Consider the following 27,330-nt stretch of genomic DNA (forward strand, 5'->3'; position numbering starts at 1 on the left):
AAATTATTTTTTTTCCCCAGCATAATATGTGGTTAAAGATTTCTCATGATAAACTCTCATGAAGAGGGAGGAATTTCTCATTCTCAGCTGCGTAGTGACTGAGCATACAGGTTTATTCAGAAGTTATACTGGGAGTTAAAGGGGGTTTACAGGATTAGGAAAACATGGCTGCTTTCTTCTAAAAACAGCACCACACCTGCCCCCAGATTGTGTCTGGCATTGTAGCTCAGTATCATTAATGTTAATGGGGATAAGCTCCAATACCATTAGCAGCATAAGGACAGATGCAGTGATACTTTTTGAAAACTTTTGTCATGATTTTCTATTCCTGGATAAACCCTTTAACGCACCACTCCAATGCTTTGTTTTTTTATTTCAATGCTGACGTGATGCCACTACCATAAGGATCCTGACCCTAGCTATCTTCAGCTCTTCCCGGCGCCGCTCCGGTCCTGTGGTGCCATTTTGTGACTGCAGTTCCTGACTGCCTGGAAGTCAGAGGTAACAGTAACAAGCTCTCAGTGTACGTCTATGAGGGTTGTGACGATTCATGCTCGAAAAAGCCCTTTAGTTTACCCTGGGTGATGGGGGACTCGGAGTCGGGTCCTGTGATGGAGAGATGGGGTGCAGCCGTGGCCCGGACCTGATCCGTGCTCAGGGCCGTCACATTAAAAAGGATGGTGTGGGCTTATCCGGGTTGAGTGGCTGATTTACGACTACGCCACCTGTGGTGCCTGGTGAAGGGCCACCAGCGCCGCTGAAGTCCACTGAGGCTTGGTGTTATGGCGGCCAAAGTTATTACTACTCCCCACAGGCGGAGCAAGGCCTCAGGGCAGAGGGACAGGATGGATTGGGTAGTAGTAGAGGATGACGGGCGCAGAATAAACAGTCCGGAGGCCATAGGGGTGAACTTCCAAGGCTTTACTCACTGTAGAGATGGCAGAAGGAAGGCGACTCCCTGCTCCCCGCGGAGTTCTGCGGTCACCAGGGACGGGGGTCCAACAACCTCCGAGTAAGTCCAGCATTCAGTCGGGACCCTACACCAGAGTGTTCCTGAACTACAGACCGAATCCTTTCCTGTCCGTGTGTGTGCAAATAGGCCGGGACTCCCTCTGAACTCCTCTCAGAACTAGGGCACGGGTGGCAGCTCCGCTCCGTCCGGTACCCGGTGGGATCCTCTGGGCCTACCGGGCTTTCCCGACCAGGATATGGAGTAGCAAGGTCGGATGTCGGGGGCCGGTACCCCTCTTGCAGCCGGACTCCCTCTGAATATATCAGCACGGTGAGGACAGGTGGCGTACACCGCTCCGTCTGCATCCTGCCTGGGATCCATTTGCTATGGAGCCACACTCTTGAGCTCCGGGCCTTCTTGGTCCTGGTCATTGGCCGGGTTGAGACATTCCTGGTCTGCAACCTACCCCTCGTCCCAAGGTTAAGGTACGAGGGCTGTGTCCCTTGCCGTTGCAGGCCCACACAGGATCTGCGCTCTGGGAGGGAGGTCACATTTTCACACAGTATATGACAGCACAGAGAACAGCCGAAAGGACCTTGACTATCAAGGACCAGCAAAAGACCAAGACCAAAGATGGCTTTTTATTAAATATGAAATTTAAAGTGTAACTAACTTGTAAGTCCTGCACCCTCACCCACTAACTGGTTCCCCTAACTCTTGGTTCCCCAGTCTCCCTGTAACCAGGGGAGCAGCACCTAGTGCATATTAGCTCCCTCTGGTGGAGAAGTGTGGTGTTGGATGCAAAGGTTGGGTCACGACTATCACACTGTTCTTACCTCAGAGGAGGAACACTACACTCCATTAGAGAAGTGCAGCATCCCTGTGGCGGTCGAACCCTCAGGGGCGCCACAAGAGCCTTGTTCTGGCCTCGTTCTAATTCTCATAAACTTACATTGAGTTCATAGAATCATAGAAAGGCAGAGCTAGAAGGGACCTCCAGGGTCATCGTGTCCAACCCCCTGCTCAATGCAGGATTCACTAAATCATCTCAGACAGATGTCTGTCCAGTCTCTGTTTGAAGACGTCCATTGAAGGTGAACTCACCACCTCTCGTGGCAGCCTGTTCCACTCATTGATCACCCTCACTGTCAAAAAGTTTTTTCTAATATCTAATCTGTATCTTCTCCCTTTCAGTTTCATCCCATTGTTTCTTGTGTTTCCATGTGCAAATGAGAATAAGGATGATCCCTCTACACTATGACATCCCTTCAGATATTTGTAGACAGCTATTATGTTTCCTCTTACCCTTTTTTTTTTGCAAACTAAACATTCCCAGATTCTTTAACTGTTCCTCGTAGGACATAGTTTGCAGTCCGCTCACCATTGTGACTTCCGGCTCGCCCAGCAAACACTGGAGTGATCTGACAGGTCACAAACTACTGGAGATGACCAGAGCGGCACTGATAATAGATGAAAACGGTGGCTGGTAAGTATGAGACTAGAAGCAGTGAACTTACATTAGTAGTACCGCTCTGGCGCTGCAATTGAAAAAAATGCTGGAGTGGTGCTTTAAAAACCTCTGGTGTGCTATTCCTTAAGACTCTTGTATTATTTCAATATATAAAAAAGGAGCGTGAAAATGAAGAATAGGATCCTCTTATACTAAAAGTTGCTGTCTTACGCACTGGATCCCCGCTTTGTGATTAAAATGTCATTAAAGTTTTGTGTCACCTTCAACATTCTGTCATTTTTACGGCTAACTATGATCACTCTAATTTTCTAATATATTTTGTCATGTTTTTTTTCTGTTGAGTTTTAAAAACCCATAATATCCACAGAGTTATGTGATAAATGTCAGGCTGCCTTCAAAACTCACTAGGGCGGGAGGACATAGGTGCTTAGTGAATACTTTATATAGATTGAACTCAAGAACAGTGCGATAACCCCTAACCTCATCCCTTTGTTTCTGCTGCAGGCTATTTATTTCTATGGATAGTATTGGGATTTGGAGCTGTAACTATATCATGCATGGACTTTGATGTTAAAGGGAATCTGACAGGACCCCCATTCACCCCAAATCCCAAACATTCGTATATACCTTTATAAACTCCCTGTTTAATAAGCTTTTTATACTGTTTAACACATTAACAAAGTATTTCTAAAGTTTGTTTTTAAGATACAAATTAACCTTTTGACTAGTCAATGGGTCGTTGTTTCCCCAGACTAATCGCCTCACTCATCATATTATTACACTCCTGTGGGCATGACAATATGATTTGCAAGATCTGGCGTCATTGTCAGCTCTCTGCAAAACTCACGCATGAGCGCAGCTTTCGCGCATGTACGCTTCCGGCTTCAGAGGCGCACCGCACATGTCCAGAAGCAAAGAAGAAGCTTGATCTTTGGCTCCTCAGTTGACAGTAGGCTTCTTGGGCAGCACGGTGGCTCAGTGGTTAGCAGTGTAGCCTTGCAGCGCTGGGGTCCTGGGTTCAAATCCCACCAAGGACAACATCTGCAAAGAGTTTGTATGTTCTCCCTGTGTTTGTGTGGGTTTTCTCCGGGTTCTCCGGTTTTCTCCCACATTCCAAAGACATACTGATAGGGAATCTAGATTGTGAGCCCCAATAGCGACAATGATGATAATGTATGTAAAGCATTGTGGAATATGTTAGCGCTATATAAAAATAAAGATTATTATTCTTTGCTTCCGGTCATGCATAGTACGCCTTTGAAGATGTGGTACAATGCAATGATGCAATGATGTGCATGAAAGAAAGTCACACATATGCATATGTTTTGCAGAGAGCTGACAATGACACCGGATCTTGCAAATCATGATTTTACATCTGCAGGGGCGTGATAACATGCGGAGTTGGGCGACTAGTCTGGGGAAACAACGCCCCATTGTCTACTGAAAAAGTTAATTTGCATATGATAAACAGACTTTAGAAATACTTTTTCTAACGAGCTGTTAATGTGTCAAACAGGATAAAGGGCTTCTTAGGATGGGAATTTATACAGGAATATATGAATTCTGGTGATTTGGGGGTAATGGGGGATTTTATCAGGTTCCCTTTAAAGTTTTTCACTGCCATAAATATGAATATGTATTGCTGCACACTTTGCTTATGCTAATCTTCCACTTATCCTACTTCTCAGTAACTGCAGAAGGGTTAAACTTTTATTCTCATCAAAGCCAGTGATGTATCCGGCTGTTTCTGGGGAAATTGGACAAGTATCCAGGGATTATTTGTCGTTCATGCCATAACATATGAAGTCCAAGCACATTTCACTTCTCTTTCATCTGTCATATTCCACTTTCATGCTAAGCTGTCTCCAGCTTCTTCGGTCACACATGCACTGGAGCAATGTTTGCTCAAGGAGTGAAAAGCAAGGATTCTCATCACTGACTTGCAATTACTCTGCCAGCAATGAGATCCCTATTGTGTCTTGTGCTGTAAGTAGCAGTGCAGCAAGCAGACAGTCCTCCGGATGACAACAAGGAGTGCAAGCAACATCAGAGCAGGCATCAGTGCAAGGCACAAGCAGAAAGGAGTGGGCAACCACAAATTCTCACTCCTGAAGAAGAGAAGGAGTAGACTCATAGGCAAGACTGACCTGTAGAAAGAGAAGAGATGCAATCTATCACTATGGAAAAGTGTGATCTACACCTGACCAATGGAAGAGGTTCATAAAGTGTCTTCTTCGCAGACCACTTTGGAGTACTGACAGCAAATTGATAGCTGGAGATACAGTGTTACTATGCCATTGAAAGTTTTGGAGCATTGGTCACATGAGCTCAGGAACCACCATGTGAGGGGGCTGCTTTGTGGAGCAGGGGGGCTCTTCTCATTGTTCAGTCAGGAAACTTCAGCACCATGGACAGAAGACTCAATATTACTCCAGAAGCCTTCAATCAGTTGTTGAAGGAACACAACATGAGCAGGCTGCAGTTCATTGCAGCTTATGGTCTTAAACCCTTAGTTTACATCCCAGAGTTGCCCCTCAATGCCAAGGTGGTGTTTCTGATATTGTACATTATCATCTTTGTCCTGGCACTGTTTGGCAACAGTCTTGTGGTGTATATTATCATCAGGAAGAAGGCAATGAGGACTGCTACTAACATCTTCATCTGTTCCCTGGCTTGCAGTGACTTATTGGTAACTTTTTTTTGCATCCCTTTCACTCTGCTGCAGAACATCTCATCTGAATGGCTGGGAGGTAAGATGTTGTGTCAGTCACCTTATTGAAATGTGTCCCTGGCTGATAAGGAAGGTTGCACATTCTGTTAGTGCAGAATATAGCTGTAACAGCATTTTCCATACACTTCATTCCTCCTCATCCCTGTATAGTCACAGACACAATGTATAGCTCTGCTGGACTCAGCACACAATGGGTCCTCATCGTGTTATCTCTTATTGTGCAGGTTGATTACTCTATAATTTATTAAACAGAAAACAGCAGTCATTATAGTTCAGTTCTTGCATCTACATGAGCACCGATTGCCACTAAATATCCACTAGAAATGGTGATGTCTGCCTATAGCAGCTATACATCAAAGTGTATGTCCAATCTAAACACTAAGAAAAATAGGATCATGAGGATGAACTCCAGAAATGCATGTCTGGTGCAATAATCTTGTGTATGTCCTGGGGAAAATGTTATGCAGAGACAGAAGCTGCTGCAGAACCTCTTTATGAAAACACAAATACTGCACTTGTTTATAAGCAACAGACTGTGCAAGTTATCAACACCCCCCAACCTGAGGCTGTAGACTACAATATGTCTAGAGGATCCATGTGTGTCAGCTTTCGTAGGACACTACCAGTTTGGTACATTGGGATTATGGTGAATCAAATGTTCCAGGAAAAGAAGCAGAAGACTCACATGGTGGAATAGTTGTTTTACTGCAGTTCATTACCTAAGAGTAGTTCAGGAGGCTAAACTTTTATTGCGTTATGCAGAAGTAAATGGATGGATGGATGAATGGATAATAGATATGGATAGATAGATAGATAGATAGATAGATAGATAGACTTAGAAAAAATGGATAGATGAATAGATACTGTAGATAGAAAGATATAGATAGACTTAGAAATAGATAGATGGTTGATTGTGGGCATATGAAAAAATCAGAACATTTAATAAATAATACTAATTAGACAGTTGGCCATAAGAAGATTGATAGATGTATAGGTAAATATGAGTATAAGTATGGTAAGTATGAATATATATTATTTATTAGTACATACATATGCTATCTATCTATCTATCACATACTGTATCTATCTATCTATCCCATATCTATCTATCTATCTATCTATCTATCTATCTATCTATCTATCTATCCCATATCTAGCTATCTATCCCATATCTATCTATCTATCTATCTATCCCATATCTATCTACTGTATTTATCTATCACATATCTATCTATCTATCTATCTATCCCATATCTATCTACTGTATTTATCTATCACATATCTATCTATTATCTCTTTATAGGTACTTTGACTACACGTATGTTGATACAATGTGTCTGACTTTTATCAGTAATGAGAGTAAGCTCAGCTCTGCTTCATGTGTGTGAGTGAGGGGATGTGGTCCCCCTTTATCTACCTCCCTTGCATCCTGCGACCACTGTAGGATCTATACACAGAGGGGATGATATTATCTGTGGTCAGTGCCATCACTCCTGGTGGCCATGTGGTTGATGTATCTCCAGAATCTCTTGGCTTCAGTTTGGGGTGTTTCGGCTGATAAGATGTGATAATATCCTGTACGTTGTCTTGTGTCTCATGTCAGTCACACATAAGACATGTCTGCTGTGTGACAGCCGTCTGTGTATGGTGTAACCTTTCTTCTGTCTTCTTCTTGTCTTTCATTTTTTAAATAATCCAAGGGATCTTGCAGATGTAATTACGCGGCCAAATTTTATCCTGCCAAGATCCCAGTATATGAATCTCTATCCGCTCTCATGTCACCCAACAGCTGATGCACAGCAAACACAATGACAATCTGGCTCTCTTCCTCCACATCACTCCCTTGCTTTTTTTCTACTTGATATTCATTAACCCTTTCACAACCTGGTTTGAACTTATCCGCCATCCATTGATCCTTTTCATCTGCACACTTATCTCTGCCCATTGAGCTATGCTATAGGCATCTTTGGATTTTCCTTTAACAAAAAAAAAAAAAGAAAAAAATGAAAGCAAGAATGTACTCGAAATGGCGGTCATAGGATAATTCGTTCTGATACATAGACGTCCATGTACATAGAAATGAGAAATTATTCTATGATATTTAAGATCTGCGCTGATAAGAAATGTCTGGCTGCAGTTTTGTCATTTATCGGAATGGACGCACATCTTCTTTTTGGTTGGATCAGTTTGTCTGTCATATGTTCCTGAGAAACGTCTCATCAAGTTAAAGGGTTTATCCAGGTTTAGTATTTTTTTAATTAACTGCAAATATAACAAAAAAAAAAACAACCAAATGAAAAAAAGCTATATACATCTTTTTTTCCTCCACCTCGGATTGTCCTGTCCTAGTCTTTGTTTACAAACAGCTGACACATGAGCGCTGCAGCCAATCAGTGTCCTCAGTGGTTAAGCGCCTTTATCATGATTCTGCGCTGATCTGCGAAGGCAGTGACAGCCCATGTGATTGCTAGAACCATTGATTGGCTGCAGCAGTCACAAGCTGGATGCTTGTAAACATTTAAAAAAAAAAGCTGGATCCCAACCTTACACTCACATTGTGCAATGTACAGTAGATGGTGGCACTTTTAGTCCAATGCGAGATGTCAACCAATGGATTACCAGCACCAATTAACCAATTATATACTGCTAGTATTTTAATTACTACTTTACGCTGTTGATTTTTACCCCTTAAGACCAGATAAACTGAGTTTTGAAGTAAATTCCTTCTATTTCTTTGGGTCTTCAGGCAGATGAGGATCCAGTCCCCAGTGCTGAATTCACCAGTCCATGGAGCTGCTTACATTGAACAGACCCCGCCACCCGTTACTTAGCCACATGCTCTAAGTTCAGAAGCTAAATTTACCCTTGGTCTGAAGGCTGAAGTGTTTTATCATTCTGAGTCAAAAATCATTGCCTAGGGAAAATATCTCCATTATACTGTACCTTACATTGGCACCAACAGAAAGCACAGGGTGCCAATACCTCGGGTACAGAAACATTGGCCGCCATACACAATTATGCTCATGGCTCAGTCTTGCCAGCTATAGTTTATAGCGGTTTTCTGTTTTTCATTAAACTATTGTCCCCACTTACCCTACCTGGGGCCAGCGTTATGTCTCTGCTACTGCCTTAGTCTCTTGTTGTCTGCACTGCTGACGCTGCAGCCAGTCTGAGCTCAGCGGCTATGCTAATTTAGATGATATGAGCTCAGTGATTGGCTGCAGCGCTGTTCACACGATGTCAGCACTGAAAATATATAACAGCGATTGGGACAGCAGCAGAGACTTAGAGCTGGACCCATTGAGAGTGAGTAAAGCACAGTTTGTTTCTATACACTGAACTGGGACAGTAGTTTACTGAAAATGGAAAATCCCTTTTAAGTCAATAATAGAACTCAGTAATACATTTTTGGATAATCTGACACCATAGTCTGTACCTTTTCCTGGTAACAGCCTTTGCTATAGTGCATGCCTTTGAGCTGTCATTTGCTGATACAGGAGTAAAGTATTCTGTTGCTAAAGAACTTTCTCCAGTTCTCTAACCTACTTTCCCCTCCAGCCTGGTTTCATTACTCCAGAGACACTCTTCTCATAAAGTGTCAGTTATGGACATATCGGCTTGATGTGGATTCTGATCCTTAGTGGCTGGTTTTTGTTTTTTTTTCTGAAATTTTCCTGTGGGATCTTTGTACAGTACAGACAGCACTGGCACAGATATGTCATATATTGAGCTATCTCAATGTATCTGTTCTCTTCTTATTTTGGATGTTTAAAGGCAATGTTCACATTTCACAACAAAGGAAATAGATCTTTTTTGGTCTGTGTCATTTTCCGTTGTGATGTTACATGACACGGTACTAGGGAGGGAATTTTGAATGTTATCAGCAGTCTGCTGAGAGTGCGCCTCTGGTCGGGACACCCACACATCATCCTATTCCATAGCACGCCAAATGGGAGTCATGTTTACCTTTCAAGGAATATGATTTATTTAATGGACTAGTGATTTTAAAGATCCACTCTCATGTATATATTTTTTTGATTAAATGTGTGTTTATGCATGTAAAGTAGAGTGAGTGTCATACTATGTTCACCTACCACCACTCTCCCCGTTATCCAGTGACATTCTGCTTTGCCTCTGAGTGATGTCACCACAACTGAGACTAGCCGGCTCAATCTATGCGCTATGTGTGATCGGAAGGCTCTTTTACAGTGTAAGCTTATATAGCCTCGTTCTCCGCTCCATAGACTTAAATTGGAAAAGTCACTTCCGGGTCACGAAGAGCGCAGCGTTACCTGGAGAGTCTGCAGAGCGGTGATGTCACTGAGAAGAGGAGCAGAACGGCGCTAGATATCGGGGAAAGCAGGGGTAGGTGAGTGTATTAAAAAGGTTATCAATCAGGAAGGATCCAGCTTCGGAAGTCCATAAAATAACAAGGTTTATTGAAAAAAATAGATTAAAAAGATAACATAGAGCATATGAATCACAGCCTCCAAGTAAAGGGGGAGACTAGGCAGATGCATTTCACACCCTCCGGTCTTTAATCATTGCTATTAGTAAGTGCTCACAGGTCAATGTTATATAGTGTTTTCTGTTAGAGTCATCTGACACATAGGGTGAGCTGACTATTTTTCTTTCTTACATATTAAAGAGGTTGTCCACTGCTAGGATAACCCCTTCTCAATGTGAATGTTTGCCCCTGTTAAAATAAAAATACCTATACTCGCCTCCCGTGCTGGCGCCGTTCCAGCCATGTCGGCACTCGGTTGGTACATATTAGAGACAATGCTAATTTATGTATCAATGGACTGACTCTTAGTTTTGAAGTATTTCGTTTTTCTAGTATCCAAATCGTTCCATTTGCACAAATAGTAATTTATTCCTATTCACAACATTTTTGTTCACATTTGATGGATGTATGCGATCTATTGAACTGCAGTTGGGAACTTGTTATAGAGGTGCCCTGATGAATTCTTAGAATCTGTTAGTATTACTTTTTGTTTTGCTTCAATGCATCTAATACTATTATATTTTTACATCATCATCTTCTCCAACACTTTTAACAGTACAGTATTTGTAACACTTAGAATTGGAGAAGACAAGTGAAGCAAAGTTTACAAGATACATTTGGTAGTAGATTTGCCCAAGTGGGGGGGGGGGGAGCATACTGACAGGATAGCAGGGGATCACAGCTGATTCTTTCTGTGAGGTAAAACAAGGTTTTAAACAGCAAGGGCAATGTTTTACCTCCCAGAAAGTAGCAGCTGTGACCCCATGCTGTCCTGTCTGTATTCTCTCTTTTGCTTCCCCCCTGCCCAGGAGATGTGGTATGATCAGACCATGTCCCTGTACGGTCAGACACAGGCATTACACAGTACACAGCAGGGACACATTTTTTTTTTTTATTAAACAGTGTGTTTATTGAATTTTGCACAAAAATCAGAACATACAATCTATAGGGCCAACAGATGCCCAAAACTGTGCCCCAACCTCTGGGCTTACAAAATGTACAAAATGAACAGTATAAAAATAAAAGGAAAATACATAAACATAAAAGAAAACAAAAGAAAAAAGAATGGATTAATTACATTAATTTCCCCATATATTAGATGGTTGTGAGAAATAATTTATATCCATAAGTGCTGTGAATGTCGCATGGCTCATATTTACACTATTGCAAGATCGGAGGTGCAAGGTAGGGAGAGGGGCCCAGAATCGTCCCGCGTGTCACCCAAACTCAGAACGGCACACAAAATATCCCGCTTCCTCAACGTTCCCCATGTATAGACAATGGGCTGTTTAACCAAGGTTCCCATATTTTATCAGTTTTCTTTTTTGCCTTGAGTATGTGTGCCAGAGCCCTTTCATATTGACAGTTCGTGTTCAGTCTGGTCACTTTGCCTAGTTGGCAACTAGAACCCCAACCTAAAGCCCTTAAAACTTAACTTTTATTAAAGTATATAACTCTCCTAAGGATAGTGAGTATTAAAATAATTGTATAAGTACAGGCAGCAGAGTAGGGTCGGATATTATAATCTGCAATTTTGCTTTTCCACTATGTGGTTATCTGACCAATTCTCATTATCATATATTTGTGCCCGCGGACCACCTATCGCATGTTAACGCTGCCTATACCTTATCATAAAATCCAAAATTAAAGCCTCCCCGACATGTTTCGCCTAACTGGCGTCATCAGGGGACAGAGGCTTAATGGCACCCAAAAACGCCACACAGAGGCTTTTATCAACTCTGTTGTAGCTTCATATCCAATAAGAGTCCTTCTTGGTTAAAAGGATAGTTAGTTTTTATGCACCCTTCTCTTTCTGGTAATTGGCTATATGCATTAATAAAGAATATGTCTAAACTAATTTTGTGGTAAATTACAATATGAGTACCTTCGCTAGTAATCAGCAATAGGGTTACATTTTAGAACCTTAGCTCCAACTATTTTTGTGATAGACAATTATATTTAAATCATGATAGGCTGAGTACTTTCCTTTTCTTTTTCTAAGTCCACCCGCATGCGCAATAATGACATACGCAATGAATCGGAGCAGATAGAAACGAACTCATGAGACATGCGCAGATAGACATCTCTAGTGCTAGTACAGGACCTGGCATACGTGTCATATTCTGATTGGCGGTACAAGAGTACTGACGTATAAGCTTCTGTTTGGTTAACAACGTGCAGAGGCGGAAACGCTATTCTGATCTCGTAACCGGATTGGTTCCTTTTTCTGGCACGCATGCGCAGTAACAAAACTCTATTGTTTTCCATCCGCTGATAGGACTCAAGGTGAGCTATTCTGATAGGTATATTGAAAGAGGTGTGGATGTAATCCTTAAGCACGCCGACACACCTCCTGAAATTTCTACCAATAAAAATGAATTATATATGAATGACAGTTGCTATCTCCAGTTGGAAAAAGGAAAGGTGTTATCAGAATAAGCTAACGTGACTGATAGGTAGCGGGAGTGACTTACCCCTACATTTCCTATTGGAAATTGGTTAGAAGGACTCTTATTGGATATGAAGCTACAACAGAGTTGATAAAAGCCTCTGTGTGGCGTTTTTGGGTGCCATTAAGCCTCTGTCCCCTGATGACGCCAGTTAGGCGAAACATGTCGGGGAGGCTTTAACTTTGGATTTTATGATAAGGTATAGGCAGCGTTAACATGCGATAGGTGGTCCGCGGCCACAAATACATGATAATGAGAATTGGCCGGATAACCACATAGTGGAAAAGCAAAATTGCAGATTATAATATCCGACCCTACTCTGCTGCCTGTACTTATACAATTATTTTAATACTCACTATCCTTAGGAGAGTTATATACTTTAATAAAAGTTAAGTTTTAAGGGCTTTAGGTTGGGGTTCTAGTTGCCAACTAGGCAAAATGTTGATAAAGTTATTACCCCTACGCTGTCTTTAGGTTGAACAGTGTTGGTCAGTCTGGTCACTATCTCCCCCACCGTAGGGATGCCCACTCCTTTCCATTTAGCCGCGATAGCTGATCTAACTGCGATCAGAATATGTGCCAAAATTCCTCTAATTTTCCAGGGGACATCCATTAATCCTATATGAAGTATTCCCATACTAGGTGTTATCTCTAGGTGAGTCCCCAGTACATCCCATATCAAACTATCAAATGCCCCCCATAGTGATTGAAGTTTTGGACAAAACCACCACATGTGGCCCAACGAGCCTTCCCCATTGCATCCTCTCCAACATAAAGATGATGATTCAGACCCGAAGTGTACCATCTGTGCCCAGTAGTAGTACCATCTCATGTGCGTCTTTTTAAGCTGCTCTAGGTGGTTTAAACACGACGAAACTCGCTGGACCTCATCCAAACCATCCCGCCAGTCCTGAGGGTCCGTCGAAATTCTAAGATCCCGTTCCCAACGAGTCATATACGTCAATTTATCGTCCAGATCTGGGTCGTTTAGAGCCCTATAAAGTATAGAAACCCCCTTAGAGCCGGTCTTAGAGTGGAGAAAGTAACCCATAGCTCTTTTATCCTTAGGTAGAATAAAAAAGGGGGATGTCTGCGTAGAACGGAGTAAATGCCTTATTTGCAAATACTGGTAAAACAAGGGCCGTAGGTCCGAGAATCTCATAACTAGCTTATCAAAAGAAATTATTACATTGTCCTCCAACAGGTCTGCTAGCGATTGAACTCCAGCTGTCACCCAACGTTGAAGGTTAATATATGGAATATGATATTCTAGAGCTCGTAAAGAGATCTCAGTCCTGGGGAGTAACAGCAAAATTCCTCCAACAATGCATAGTAGCCTCCGATGTTGGTAACTCGGCGACCATAGTGCTTCACTTAACTACTTCTGTCTCCAATATCAATCTGGTAGAATGGTTTCGGGCAAGTAAGGACTCTATTTGCAACCATTTGTGGCTGCTGTCCATGTTCCACCAGTCCCTGATTCCCGTCAAGACCGCCGCTCTATAGTAGGCTATGAGATTGGGCATGCCCATCCTCCCAAGTCATATGAATAATACAGAAGTCTACTAGACACCCTCGTTCTCCTATTGTCCCAAACGTAATTATTAGCCAGTCTTTGAAGGGTATTTATGATTTTAGAAGGGATTTTAATTGGGATACACCTAAAATAGTATAACATTTTTGGAAGGACCTTCATTTTAAAAATATTTATCCTGGCTATCCACGATGTAACAACGTTTTGTAATACCGCCAGCTCCTCCCGCACCGTATTTATCAGTCTAGTAAAATGTACTTCCATAAATTGTTTTGAAAGGGTTAAGGTGATACCCAAATGCGTCATTCCTTCCTGCGCCCACTGAAAAGGGTATGCCCCTTCCAGTCTTTGCCTAAGTGACAACGGAACAAGAATTGGCAGGACAACCGTCTTAGCTGCATTCAGTTTATAACACGAGATGTTTGTAAATGTTTTGAGATCGGACATAATGGCAGAGGACATGTCCAGATCAGTGCACGGGATAACCACATCGTCTGCATATAGAACGATTTTGTGGGAGGACCCCCCCCACCGAGATGCCCGAAATCTCTGAGTTATTTCTAATGTTTTCAGCCAAGGGCTCCATACATAAAGCAAATATGACTGGAGATAAGGGGCAGCCCTGCCGTGTCCCGTTTGTTATGGGGAAGGATTCAGAGAGTAAACCAGACGTCAAAACCTTAGCGAAAGGAGTGGAGTACAATGCGTTAATCGCAGACAGAATAGGTCCTTTTAGTCCAAATTTAAGCAACACACTTTTAAGGTATCCCCAGTGCACCCTATCAAACGCTATCTCAGCATCTAGCGACAGGAGTGCACTGGGGAGGCCACTCAACTCTGCCTCTTTAATCAGATCCAACATCCTCCTCGTACCATCTTTAGCTTCCCTACCAGCTACAAAACCAACTTGATCCGAGGATATCAGGGAAGGAACGACACAATTTAGTCTAACAGCCAAGAGCTTGGTAAAGATCTTTACATCACTATTCAAAAGTGTTATTGGTCTAAAATTACCTGGAGAATCAGGGGTCTTTCCAGGCTTAGGCAATGTGACGATCGTAGCCTCCAAATTAGGTACTGCTACCTTTCCCGAGTCTCTCCAGGTATTGTATAACCTGATAAGATATGGGGTAAGAATTTTTTGGAAACCACGATAGTACTAGTTAGCTATGCCGTCTGGGCCAGGGGTCTTATGACATTTAGATGAATCAATAACATCTTTCAGTTCTACTTCTGTGAAGGGGGCATTCAATAATTGTAACTGTTCCCGGGAAACCTTCGGGAGCTTCAAATCACTCAAATATTGATCAATATCTGACTGTTGTGGCTGTGGGGTATCAACATCATCTTTTAAGTTAGATAAAGATTTATAGTATGCACCAATGATTGCAGCTATGTCCTTTGGACTTCTGGCTATCAACCCTTTCGAGTCCCGTAGATGATCTATTCTGGATTTAGTCGCCCTTTTCTTGACCTGCCTGGCCAAAACGGCTCCCGGCCTATCTCCCATGGCATAGTGACTAAGTTGGAACTTGCGGAGGTTATATTCATATACTGCCAGCAGATCAGAGCGCAGTTTAAATCTGAGCTGATATATGGCCTCAGTGGTAGCCGGGGAGGGGGAGGTTTCATTTAATATTTCTAGCTTTTTCGACTCAGTCAGGAGGTCAGTCCTATGTTGCTCGCTCTTTCTTTTTAATTGTGACACTTGTTGTAAGAAGACTCCCCGTATCACCGCTTTGTGCGCTGTCCATAAGATCTCGTCGGAAACTGCGCCATTGTCGTTTAATTCAAAATAAGATGTCAATTCTGCTGTTGCTTTTGTCATTATAGAGTCATTCAATAATAGAGAGGTGTTTAGTCGCCAGTGTGGTGTTGGGTTGAATTGGTGCGCAAGATGTACACTTAGGTAGATCGGTGCGTGGTCAGACCACGTAATCGTTCCAACTTCCGCAGATATACATCTATTGAGAGCTCTATTGTCTACTAGGAATAAGTCAATCCTACTATATGACCCATGTCGGAGAGAATGAAAAGTATAGTCCCTTTCACTGGCATGAGAGTATCTCCAAAAATCGTGCAGACCAAATTCATGGACCAACTTGCCCAATTCTCTCCGAGGGCGACCCGATCTAGATGAGCAGTCTAAAGTACCATCCATTGGCATGTTAAAATCCACGCATACAATAACCTCCCCTTGTTTAAGTGTTGAAATGGTAGAGAGAACTTTTCGCACAAATGGGAGCTGGGCAGAATTTGGGGCGTATAGTGCTGAAATCATATGAGGGGTCCCATTCAATGTACACACCAACATCAAGTATCTACCCATGGGGTCTGTACACATCTGAATGTTCTGGAAGGCCACCGAATTTTTTATCATAATACAGATTCCTGCTGTCTTAGTCTGGGCATTTGTAAAGAATATATTGGGGAATTGTGCCTGATGCAATCTATGATTATCAGCTGCCAATAAATGCGTCTCTTGCAGACACACAATGTCTGCCTTCGATTTCCGCACCTCCCTCCACAACATAGAGCGTTTGGCCGGTGAATTTAACCCTTTCACATTCAACGAGAGAAATTGTATACTCATAATTACACATAAAGGAAGAAATTGTTATGAGCTGCATGCAAAAATCCAATTTTTCAAGCGTCGCATGAACTCAGAGAGATCCTTATCTGGCACTTCTTCAGGGATTCCCCTCAGCCTCACATTGTTACGTCTGGATCTATCTTCTAAGTCATAAACTTTATCAGTGATCCGAGACATCTCTTCCCTGAGTGCCTCATTTTCATCTACCAAGGCATTGATCGTTCTGGCATATTCTTCCATCTTGTTTTCAATGTGTGAAGTGCGATCCCCAATGGAAGTAATCTCTCCTTTCATCTTCTGCAACATTGCCTGCATATCCTCCCTCATGGAGGAGCGAATTGCAGCCAGAAATTCTTGCATATCTGCCCTTGTCATTGGTGCTGTGGGCTCATTATCCCTGCTGCTGTGTTTCACATTCTCTGCTTCCCCTCCCCTTGAGCTTCTGGAGGAGTGTGAAGAAGTTGCATGGGAAGCAGGTGCCATCTTACTCACTGTTCTTGTTGTTTGTCCCCTCTGGAAGAAAGCCTCCAATCTCGCCGGGGATCCTCTTTTTTGGGACCTTCCCCTGGTCATCATGGGCCCTGGGTGTTCTGCCGCCACCGGGTGTTAGGTAATAGGCTGTAGGACGATGCTGTGTGCTGTTTTGTGCCGGTTTTAATCCTGGCTGGCTGGAGCTATGCAGTTAAGCTGCTGCCACCTTGTCTTGCAGGCCACATCCCCCAGAGGCACATTTATAAGATTATCTCAGCACAGGAACATTTTTTTAACACATCCAATTGTGAAACTTATTTTTATTCCAAGATCTATTGATTAAAGTGTACATTGTTAGACAACCGCTGTAAGTGCATGCATGTACATTAATAAAGCAGAAATCCTACTTAGTAAACCATACAAGGCTGTGCTGTATTGATTTCCCGAGATCTCAAGACATACTTTAATATTTGGAGTTCAAAAGGCATAGAAGAGAGTGAATTTTGCTCACAGCAGCAAAATTTGGGATAAATGAGAGTCATTATTTTGTTTGTCAGCAGCCAGGAAAAATCTTCTACCTTGTGCATAAAGCTCCTAAAGAGTACTATGTGTGTCAATAGTTTCATACTAGAAATGTATGTACAGTAGTTTTATATTGCAGTTAAAGATATATACAGTACGAGTAATTTTCTTTGAATGTAATCTGTCACCAGGATTTCATCACCCAAAACTATATGCTCAGAGCTCTTTCAAAGACAAGTCCAGCAATACCTAAAGCTTCTGTCACTCCAGCTCTCTTCCCAGTTGTGTGAATTCAGGCAAAGGAGCCATCAGTCAAGCAGGAGGAGGTGGCGCTAGGCAGGGAATAGAGCTGGAGTGACAGAGGCTTCAGATCTACAAATAGGTCTTCACTCTTCAGCCTCATTTGCATATCAATTCAAAAGCTGATTTCTTAGTAATTCAGGAGTAGACTGGTCATACAGTATAAGGGTATGGACTTGTCTTTGAAACAGCTACCTGCGCATATATATAGTTTGGGGTGAGATCCTGCTGACAGATTCCCTTTAAGATTTTCATTTAAGAATTGATCGAACAAGTGCCAGCTGTAATGCAGTTGTTATTAATCATATTATTACGTGTCACAATCATTATTATAATTATTTAGTTGCTATGTGTTTATCAGGACTACGGTATTAGTTGGGGTTCAGGTGTTGTCCGTTCAGTAGTCTTGCCTTCCCTTAGGGTAAAGATCCTGTTTTCTACCTAAGGTCTGTATCTAAATGTTTGAGCCAATAGCAGAGAACAGCTCCCCACTTTCTCTAGTTACACCCCTTTTTCTATCTTATTGTACTTTTCTCTATTTGGCATCATTCTATCCCATCCGAAGTCCAGGAACCCGCTGCATAAAACAGTAGCTGGAGATTCATCAGAAAATGTCCATTTACTTAGACTGAATGAGACCATCAAAGAGCATTCAAGTGCTTCAGGGCTTGAAGATCTCATTTGCAACTTGACCTCTTACATTATTCATTTTAGTTGTACACAAAGTTCAGGTATTTTTCAGGAAGATTTACAAGATATAAACCTGTAGATGCAGACACTTGAAGGTCATAGAGAAGATGTTTGGGGTTATTAATTCATTCTAACAAACTACATCTTCTATCTATCTACAGTGGTGTGAAAAAGTGTTTGTGCCCATCCTGATGTCTTATTCTTTTGCATGTTTGTCACACTTAAATGTTTTAGATCACAAAAAATTAAATATTAGTCAAAGATAACAGAAGTAATCACAAAATTCAGTTTTTAAATGAAGGTCTTTATTATTAAGGGAAAAAGAAATCCAAACCTACAGGACCCTGTGTGAAAAAGTGATTGCCCCCTAAACCTAATAACTGATTGGGCCACCCTTAGCAGCAACATCTGCAATCAAGCGTTTGCGATAACCGGCAATGAGTCTTTTACAACGCTCTCGAGGAATTTTGGCCCACTCATCTTTGCAAAATTGTTGTAATTCAGCCAACTTAGAGGGTTTCCGAGCATGAACCGACTCTTTAAGGACATGCCACAGCATCTCAGTCGGATTAATGTCAGGACTTTGACTAGGCCACTCCAAAGTCTTAATTTTGTTTTTCTTAAGTCATCCAGAGGCGGTCTTGCTGGTGTGTTTTTGATCATTGTCCTGCTGTCATGCTGGGTATGGGTAGAACCCTGCATATAAAGACAGGAAAAGGGAAGGGAGCCCTACAAGTGGGGAAAGGGGGAGTGGAGACCCCTAAACAGCTCAAACTACAAACCCTGACTCCCCTATGAAACATATATAGGTTCTGCACCTACCTGGGTATGATCCCCAAGCAAGGTGAGGATCACTGCTGGGTCCTAGAGAGCGATGGATCATGAAAAGATCAGGAAGATGTGTGCAAGGTCAAAGGCAGCGACCTTCTACAGCCGGACCCCGTATAACTGTCTGTGAAACCTGACACAGCCGTGACACCTGCTGCATAACCCAAGTGCGCTTCAGCTTGAGGTCACGAACAGATGGCCGAACATCCTCCTTCAGGATTTTTTGGTAGACAGCAGAATTCATTGTTCCATTTACCACAGCAAGTCTTGCAGGCCCTGAGGCAGCAAAACAGCCCCAAACCATTACACTACCACCACCATATTTGACTGTTGGTATGATGTTCCTTTTCTGAAATGCTGTGCTACTTCTACGCCAGATTTAAAGTAACATACACCGTCCAAACAGTTCAACTTTTGTCTTGTCAGTACAGAGAATTCTCCCAATAGCCATGGTGATCATCAAGATGTTTTCTGGCAAAATTGAGACAAGACTTTAGGTTCTTTTTGCTCAGAAGTGGTTTTTCGTCTTGGAACTCTGCCATGCATGCCATTCTTGCCCAGTCTCTTTCTTGTGGTGCGGTCATGAACAATGACCTTAACTGAGGCAAGTGAGGCTTGCAGTTGTTTGGATGTTGTTGTGGGGTCTTTTGTGACATATTGGATGAGTCATCGCTGTGCTCTTGGGGTATTTTTGGTCGGCTGGCCACTCCTGGGAAGGATCACGATGTTCCATGTTTTCACCATTTGAGAATAATGGCTCTCACTGTGGTTCGCTGGAGTCCCAAACCTTTAGAAATGGCTTTACAACCTTTTCCAGACTGATAGATCTCAATTACTTTGTTTCTCATTTGTTCCTGAATTTCTTTGGGTCGCAGCATGATGTCTAGCTTTTGAGGATCTTTTGGTCTACTTCACTTTGTTAGGCAGGTCCTATTTCAGTGATTTCTTGATTGAGAACAGGTGTGGCAGTAATCAGGCCTGTGTGTAGCTAGGGAAATTGAACTCAGCTTCCCAAAGATGTGATAAACCATAGTTAATTTATGTTTTCAGGGGGATTTCTTTTGCCCTTAATAAAGACCTTCATTTAAAAACTGCATTTTGTGTTTACTTGTGTTATCTTTGTCTAATATTTAAATTTTAATTTGTGACATTTAAGTGTAACAAAAGAATAAGAAATTAGGAATGAGGCGAGCACTTTTTCACACCACACTATCTATCTATCTATCGATCTATCTATCTATCGATCTATCTATCTATCTATCTATCTATCTATCTATCTATCTGTGTCTCTTTCTCTCTTTCTATCAAAAAAGGCAATACTGCAAATTGTCAGACGCACACAACTGTGAACTTCATTCCCAATAAAGTAATGATTAGAGTGCAGGCTTCCTTTATATTGGATATTTATACAAGTGAGATTCACAGACCCACAAACATGAGGCTTGCACCCATTCCTTTAGGATTTCATACTGTGTTTTTTTTCTTTTATTGATTTAGCTGTCTGTCTATCTGTATGTGTAATTAATTGGATTATCACTAGTTCCAGCAAAAAATAGTGAAAGTTCCAGATATGGAACCAACAATTGTATCTATCTCTCTATCTATCCATATAACTATCTATCTATCCATATATGTATCTATCTATCTATCTATCTATCTATCTATCTATCTATCTATCTATCTATCTATCTATCTATCTATCTTTTTGCTGACGAAACCAGATATCTGGTTGCAATCACTGGTGGTGATGCCTGGTAGCATTGCAGTAACTGGCTGTGGGAACGGCTGTCTTCTTGGCTATCATTTGCAGCGAGGGGGAAACAACAACATAGACCCAGGAAGAGCCATATGTTGAAGTGATGATGATGCGCTGCTGTTAGTCGGAAGATAAAAGGGAGCGGATTGACACCAATAGAGAGCACAGTGCTGATCATGCTTATTGGAACTGCAGTTGACCTGTTAGATAGTTAAAGGGAATCTGTCAGTATGATCAGCCCTCCTAAGTAGTCTATAAGGGCATGAAGGTCATAGGAAGCTGAATAAAATGACACCTTGATATCTGCGATCTGATGTCTTATTCCAGAGAAAGCCACGTTTTTCTTAAATATAAATGACCTCTTCCTGTTTCTACCTAGCGCTTAGAAGGATTCAGCTAGTCAGTTTATAATCACGTGATGTCATAGACCTAATGGAAAAGAGAAGAATTAACTCAATAGAAAGGCAAAATGAGCAATTGTAAGTACACAGTGCTATATAATATAATGACTGCAATATATTAAGAGGATAATATCTTTGATGGGAGGAGGAGTGTTTCTTCAATCAACAGTTCCATCCCTTGTGTATTAAAAACGCTAAGATTTTGGCCTTATTTATGTATTGTAACCATCAATTGTGTTGTATCTCTTAAAATTATTTCACCACAAAGCAATATTTGCCAATGTTTGTGAAGAAGAGAAAATGTAAAGATGGTCTTCAATTATCTTTTTTTTTTTTAAAGAGAAAATTTTGCTAACCCATCTGAGAGCAGCATGATATAGAGGCAGAGACCCTGATTCCAGCGATGCGTCACTTTATTGGTTGATGTAGTTTTGATTAAAAACTGTTTTATCTGCTTCTGATCTAGCAATTCTCTAAATGGTGAGCTCTGTGTAGCCCCACCTACACCTCTGATTGGCAACTTTCTGTTTATGCACAGTGTATATGACGCGCCCAGGGGATGGGGACGACTCGGCGCCCGAGCCTTGCTGTTTGTTTTTGGGGGGATGCCGCGGTGGCCGGCTCCCGAGGCCGTACCCTGGGGTCACTCTTAAAAGCAAGAAATAATAGGGGAAAGGTGTATGGGATACGGAAAGTTCGTGACGCCACCCGTGGTGTCTGGTGAGGATCACCAGCGCTGCTACAGTCCTCTGAGGCGGGTGGTCAGGCAGCTAAGTTGGTGCGGCTCCCCACACTCACAACAGTTCACTTCAGTACCTTTACTGGTGGTGTTTCAGGCACGATACAGGGCACCGTAGGGTGAAGGGTGCATTTCAGGACTCTCTCCAGTGAGCGGGTGTGGGGCCTCCTGTTTCTTGCCTTTTCCTGATAAGTTTATGACCTGCTTGAAGCTAGGCCTAACTTGGTCTCTGTCTTGCACCTGCTGACCTGGTGGTAGGGCCTTCCGTTGGAGATCACACTCCCTGGTCTCTTGGGTCTCTGTGATTCCTGACCCTGGGATAACGGTCAGCTTCTGGTGTTCCTGGGACATGTAGTTCGCCAGGGGTTCCGGTTGTTTCTGCTGGTCCTAGAGATCCCTGCAGACGCGGACCCGGTGTCCGGTGAATGGTTGTGGGGTGAGCTGGTTAAGCTCCTCTGTCCCCTATGTAGCTGCTTACTCCACTTGCCTTCGGCCGCTCTGGGCCTTCACTAGACTTCACACTGGAAGTAGGCCTCGCTACTCTTCACCGCTCTTATGGCGTCGGCACGCCGTTGGCTCACTAGTCTGAGCTTTATGAGTCTGAACTCTCTCTAGAGGGACTGGAACTACCTCTGTCCCCTGAGGAAACTGTTCTCTAGACTGCTTACAGACTGACTGTAAATTCCAGATTGACTGTAACTGGTCTCCTTACAGACTTCAGACCAGACTCAACTGCCTAGCTCCACCTTCCCTATTTATATCCCTATCCAGGCTCCCTCTGGTGGTCTGAGGTGGAAGGTGGAGGTGTGTGTATGCTGTGAGGGCCTCTTGTGGAGGAATCCGTCCATGCACCCCTCTAAGATCTGTGGCACCAATGCGCAGCAGGGCGCCACATATACAGAGAGCTGCCAAGCACTGATTGGGTCGTAGTTGGACTACCTGACAGCAGGCCAAATAGTCCTCTAGTGATAACCTTCTGCTGATACAACAGTGAAAAAAATACAGCAAGCAGCCCAGTAAGTGACACATCGCTGGAATCAGGGTTTCTGCCCCTACATTATGCTGCTCTCAGATTAGGTAGCAAAAATCCTGATCACATATTCCTTTTAAGGGGAACGACACAAGGATACTCATTTCAGGATGAGGACTTCAGCACATAAGTATACAGTGTATGTAGTTTCAAGTGGACGCTAAGCAAAATTAAGCAGTAGTGTCTGCCAAATATATTTATTGGTTTGCAAAATGAGAAGTAAATATAAATTCTGCAAATGTCTTTTACAATGTGCACATAGTTATGTTAGTGGAGTTATACTTCACGGCCGAGCAGCAGAGCTCCATCTTCATATTTGGCTGCATCAAAAGCCTCAGAGATGTATGTAGATCACTCAGATCATGTAAATTATTATGAGACCTACAAATACTCATCGCTATGTGACACTCCAGATAATCAGACTTGACAATGCATGCAATTCTGTTATTAAAGATAACCTTGCAGTCAAAATTTTCGCTATTAAAGGGTCATTAAACCATATTTACTTACTTTCCCAACTTGTCATCTAAACTTCTGTCAAAGCAGGCAAGTCTGCATTAAAGGCTGTAAGTAGTCTCCACTAGAGGGCGCTTGCTGCATTTATACTTTTATCAGCTGTGATTTCAGGTGCACTATAAATGTATTTGCAATTAATATCCCTATGTGGCAACTGCAGGCAACAAACTTTTAACAGTTAAGCTCACCCACTTAGACTGATTGACAGCGCCTCAGTGTCTCTCTTCCCTGCTGCTGAGATCTCACAGTAATCAGTACAACCTGCAGCTGTCAGTTAGGCTGGGTTAGCAAAGATTCAATACGCTCTTAGGCTATGTGCCCACAATGCAGAAATGAAGCAGAAAATTTCAGCTTCATTTCTGCATCTCCTTGCCCGGAAAAACACGTGCGGAATATGACAAGCGTTTTTCGCGCGTTTTGCACATGCGGAATTGCCATGCGTTTTCTAATGCATTGTAGATGGCAATTCCGCATGTGTAAACGCACAAATAATGGACATGCTGCAGATTTTTGAGCGCATCAAAAACGATGCAGAAAAATCTGCAGCATGGACATTGAAAGTGAGGAATTCCATTGGGGACCATGGGGGATGGATTACCAACCGCAGCATAAACGCTTGAAAAACGCATCGTGGGCACGGACCCTTACTCATTCACTCACTGGAGGCATAAAATGTTTATTTTAATATGTGGATTATGCATCCATTCTGACATGGATTTTGAAAGTAAGTACACCAGTCACATCAGGTCTAAGACATCCATTTAATAATTTATGAAGCAGTATTGTGAGAGCTACTGATAGATCTGCTTTAAGAGGGTGATTACTAGTGATGAGCGAGCATGCTCGCCACTGCACGGTACTCGCCCGAGCATCTCAGTACTCGAGATGCTCGGAGCTCGCCGAGTACTTTCGAGATGCTCGGGCGGGAGCTCGGGTCCCCGTCCTGCATGTTTGGTGCTATTTAGAGCACCAATCATGCAGGGATTGTCTGCCACTCACTGTAATGTCACAGCCATGGTGGTTGTGGCATTATAGTGATTGCCCAAATCGATGGGAACAGTGCTCACAGTCAAACATGAAAAGCCGGCAATTCAGCAGCGGCATACACCGGTACCCGACAATTTAGAACAGAAAGAATAGAGCATCACACATAGATTAGATAGATATTATATATGTGACTGACATGTTTCTAAGTACAGTGACAGTGTTGGTTACTGTACTTGTTATTTAGTGTTAAAATAAAGGATTTATTAAAAAAAATAATAGTGTTTTCATGCACCTGTCTCTTTAAAAAAGCCGGCCGGCAATTCATCAGCGGCATACACCGGTACCCGCCAATTTAGAACAGAAAGAATAGAGCATCACACATAGATTAGAAAGATAGAAACATGTCAGTCACATATATAATAAGTACAGTGACAGTGTTGGTTACTGTACTTGTTATTTAATGTTAAAATAAAGGATTTATTTAAAAAAAAATTGGCGTGGGGTTCCCCGTAATTTTAATCTTTAGCGGAGGTTAAGCAAACGGCTGGGGCAGATGTTTGAAGCCTGGGAAGGGGGTAATACCTACGGAGCTTCCCAGGCTACTAATATCAGCCCCCAACTGAATACCTAGCCTTTACTAGCTATTAAAATGGGGGACCCAAAAAAAATGATGTGGGGTCCCCCCTATTTTAATAGCTAGCAAAGGCTAGGCAGACAGCTGGGGGCTGATATTAATAGCCCAGGAAGGGTGCCATGAATATTGGCCCCCTCCCGGGCTAGAAACACCAGCCATCAGCCGCACCAGAAATGGCGCATCCATAGGATGCGCCAATTCTGGCACTTAGCCTCGCTCTTCCCACTGCCCTGAAGTGGTGGCAGTGGGGTAATAGGGTTGGGGTTGATGTCAGCTTATAATGCCAGCTGACATCAAGCCCAGGTTAGTAATGGAGAGGCGTTTATAAGACACCCCCATTACTATCCCCATAGTCAAAGTTAAAAAAAACACAAACACCCAGAATAAAGTCCTTTAATTGAAATAAACACACAATTCTTTAATGTTCTAAATTAAACCATACTTACCACCACGCCCATTCCAGCTAAAGCCAACGATCTCCTGCAATAAAAATAAAATAAACCAACCTCATCCATACCTTTCCATGGTTCCCAGGACAGCTTCAGCTCTGCTACATTCAGATGACAGGCTGGATCGCAGCCGAAAGCTGCCATCCAGCTTGCCATGCCGCAGACACTGAGAAGCGCAGGCATGCTTGCGCTCCTCAGTGTCTGGCTGTGACGGCATCCAGATGAGCCAAGTTCATGTCCAATGAACTCAGCTCACCTCATGCACGTCACTGACAGCGTGGGAAAATTCTCCTGCGCTTGCGGTGAGTGTGAGAGAATTCTCCTGTGCCCATATGTGATGCTGTGGCAAGTAACAGATGTGGGAAATATGAAAATCACACCTGAAACCAGATAAAAAGGTGAGACGTTGACTCAATCTTTGCATTGTGTGTCTGAGTGTGCCACACTAAGCATGGAGAACGGAAAGAGGAGAAGAGAACTGTCTGAGGACTTGAGATTCAAAATTGTTGAAAAATATAAACAATCTCAAGGTTGCAAGGCCATCTCCAGAAATCTTGATGTTCCTTTTACCACGGTGCACAACATAATCAAGAAGTTTACAACCCATGCCATTGTAGCCAATCTCCCTGGACGTGGACGGCAGAGAAAAATTTATGAAAGGTTGCAACGCAGGATAGTCCGGATGATGGATAAGCAGCCCCAATCAAGTTCCAAAGAAATACAAGCTGTCCTGCAGGCTCAGGGTGCATCAGTGTGAGAGCAGTGATTTTACGATAAGTACAAAAATATAATTTCCGGTTAAATAGATTTTACTGGAGAGACTCCTTCATTTACAGTATAATAAATTGTAATTTAATAAGTGGGTAACTCAGTTCTAAAACACAACAGTCGTTGACAGCAGAAGCACAGCTCTGCGGAGAAAAATATACTGTAATTGGCAGGAAATTAAATTAAATGCCAAAGACTTAGATGTAGATTTTCAAGCAGTGCTAGCCACAATAAAAATAACCAGACAAAGCTGTGACTCTTATGTAGCAGCTGCCTATCAATTCAGAGTGAATGATTGATCAACATATCAAACTCCTGTGCCTGAACCATGTCAAGAACAATTTTATATCCAACAATGAATGCGATGATACAATAGAGAAACTATTGATTATGTGCAGATAACAATGCATTTCCAAAGCAGTAAGGAGTCTGACTCTGCAGTGATTATGATATCTGTGAAGAGCTGTGTAGCACCCCGAGGGCTCGGCTGCTACAGGGGTATTGCACCTCAAACCAGAGGTGTGATATTCCACTCCCGGGTAAGGATGGAGTGTGGACCAGGGCTCAGTAAGCTGCATGCACCACACACACCCCATTTCCGAGGGACAGCTCAACGGTACTCCCACTAGACAGAAGTGCAGGCACGACAGCATCTGTCCCTGGCTGGAGTGGGGAGGGGGAGGAAAACCCAGTGGTGTAGGAGCAGATAGGGGTGGATCTCTGGGCATAGGTAGGAGCCCATTGGTTGCTAGTCACCTGGGCTCACACATAGAGGGAGGTATATAAGGTGGGCACCATCTTAGAACAGTGTTCAGTCTGAGAGAGGAAGTGACAGAGCAGGGCCTCTGTGGAGCTCTGCTCCGCAGGCTGGCCTTGTCAGGAGGCCGGAGCCTGAGAGAGAGAGAAAGGAGAAGGAACAGAAAGGACAGTAAGAAAGGAAGCAAGGAACAGGAACACAGAGAAAGGCCCATCACTCCCATCATCCACACTAGCTGCCCTGA

The 27,330-nt window shown here is 42.8% G+C and overlaps 1 protein-coding gene across 2 annotated transcripts in view; it reads left to right on the forward strand.

Annotated features, from left to right (window-relative positions):
* Nucleotides 1–4,142: 4,142 nt before the first annotated feature.
* LOC141166682 (pyroglutamylated RF-amide peptide receptor-like) overlaps nt 4,143–27,330 on the forward strand; it is a 213,550-nt gene continuing 190,362 nt past the window's right edge. Inside the window, exon 1 of one of the 2 annotated variants that reach the window (XM_073653599.1) lies at nt 4,143–5,173. In XM_073653599.1, coding sequence (XP_073509700.1) covers nt 4,831–5,173 — 343 coding nt within the window. In that variant the 5' untranslated portion in view covers nt 4,143–4,830. The remainder of the gene's footprint in view (nt 5,174–27,330) is intronic. The other variant, XM_073653598.1, reaches the window with a different exon arrangement.

This window comes from Phyllobates terribilis, unplaced genomic scaffold, assembly GCF_046119375.1.
Source record: "Phyllobates terribilis strain yellow unplaced genomic scaffold, ASM4611937v1 Scaffold_11__3_contigs__length_659146591, whole genome shotgun sequence".
NCBI classification, from domain to species: Eukaryota; Metazoa; Chordata; class Amphibia; order Anura; family Dendrobatidae; genus Phyllobates; species Phyllobates terribilis.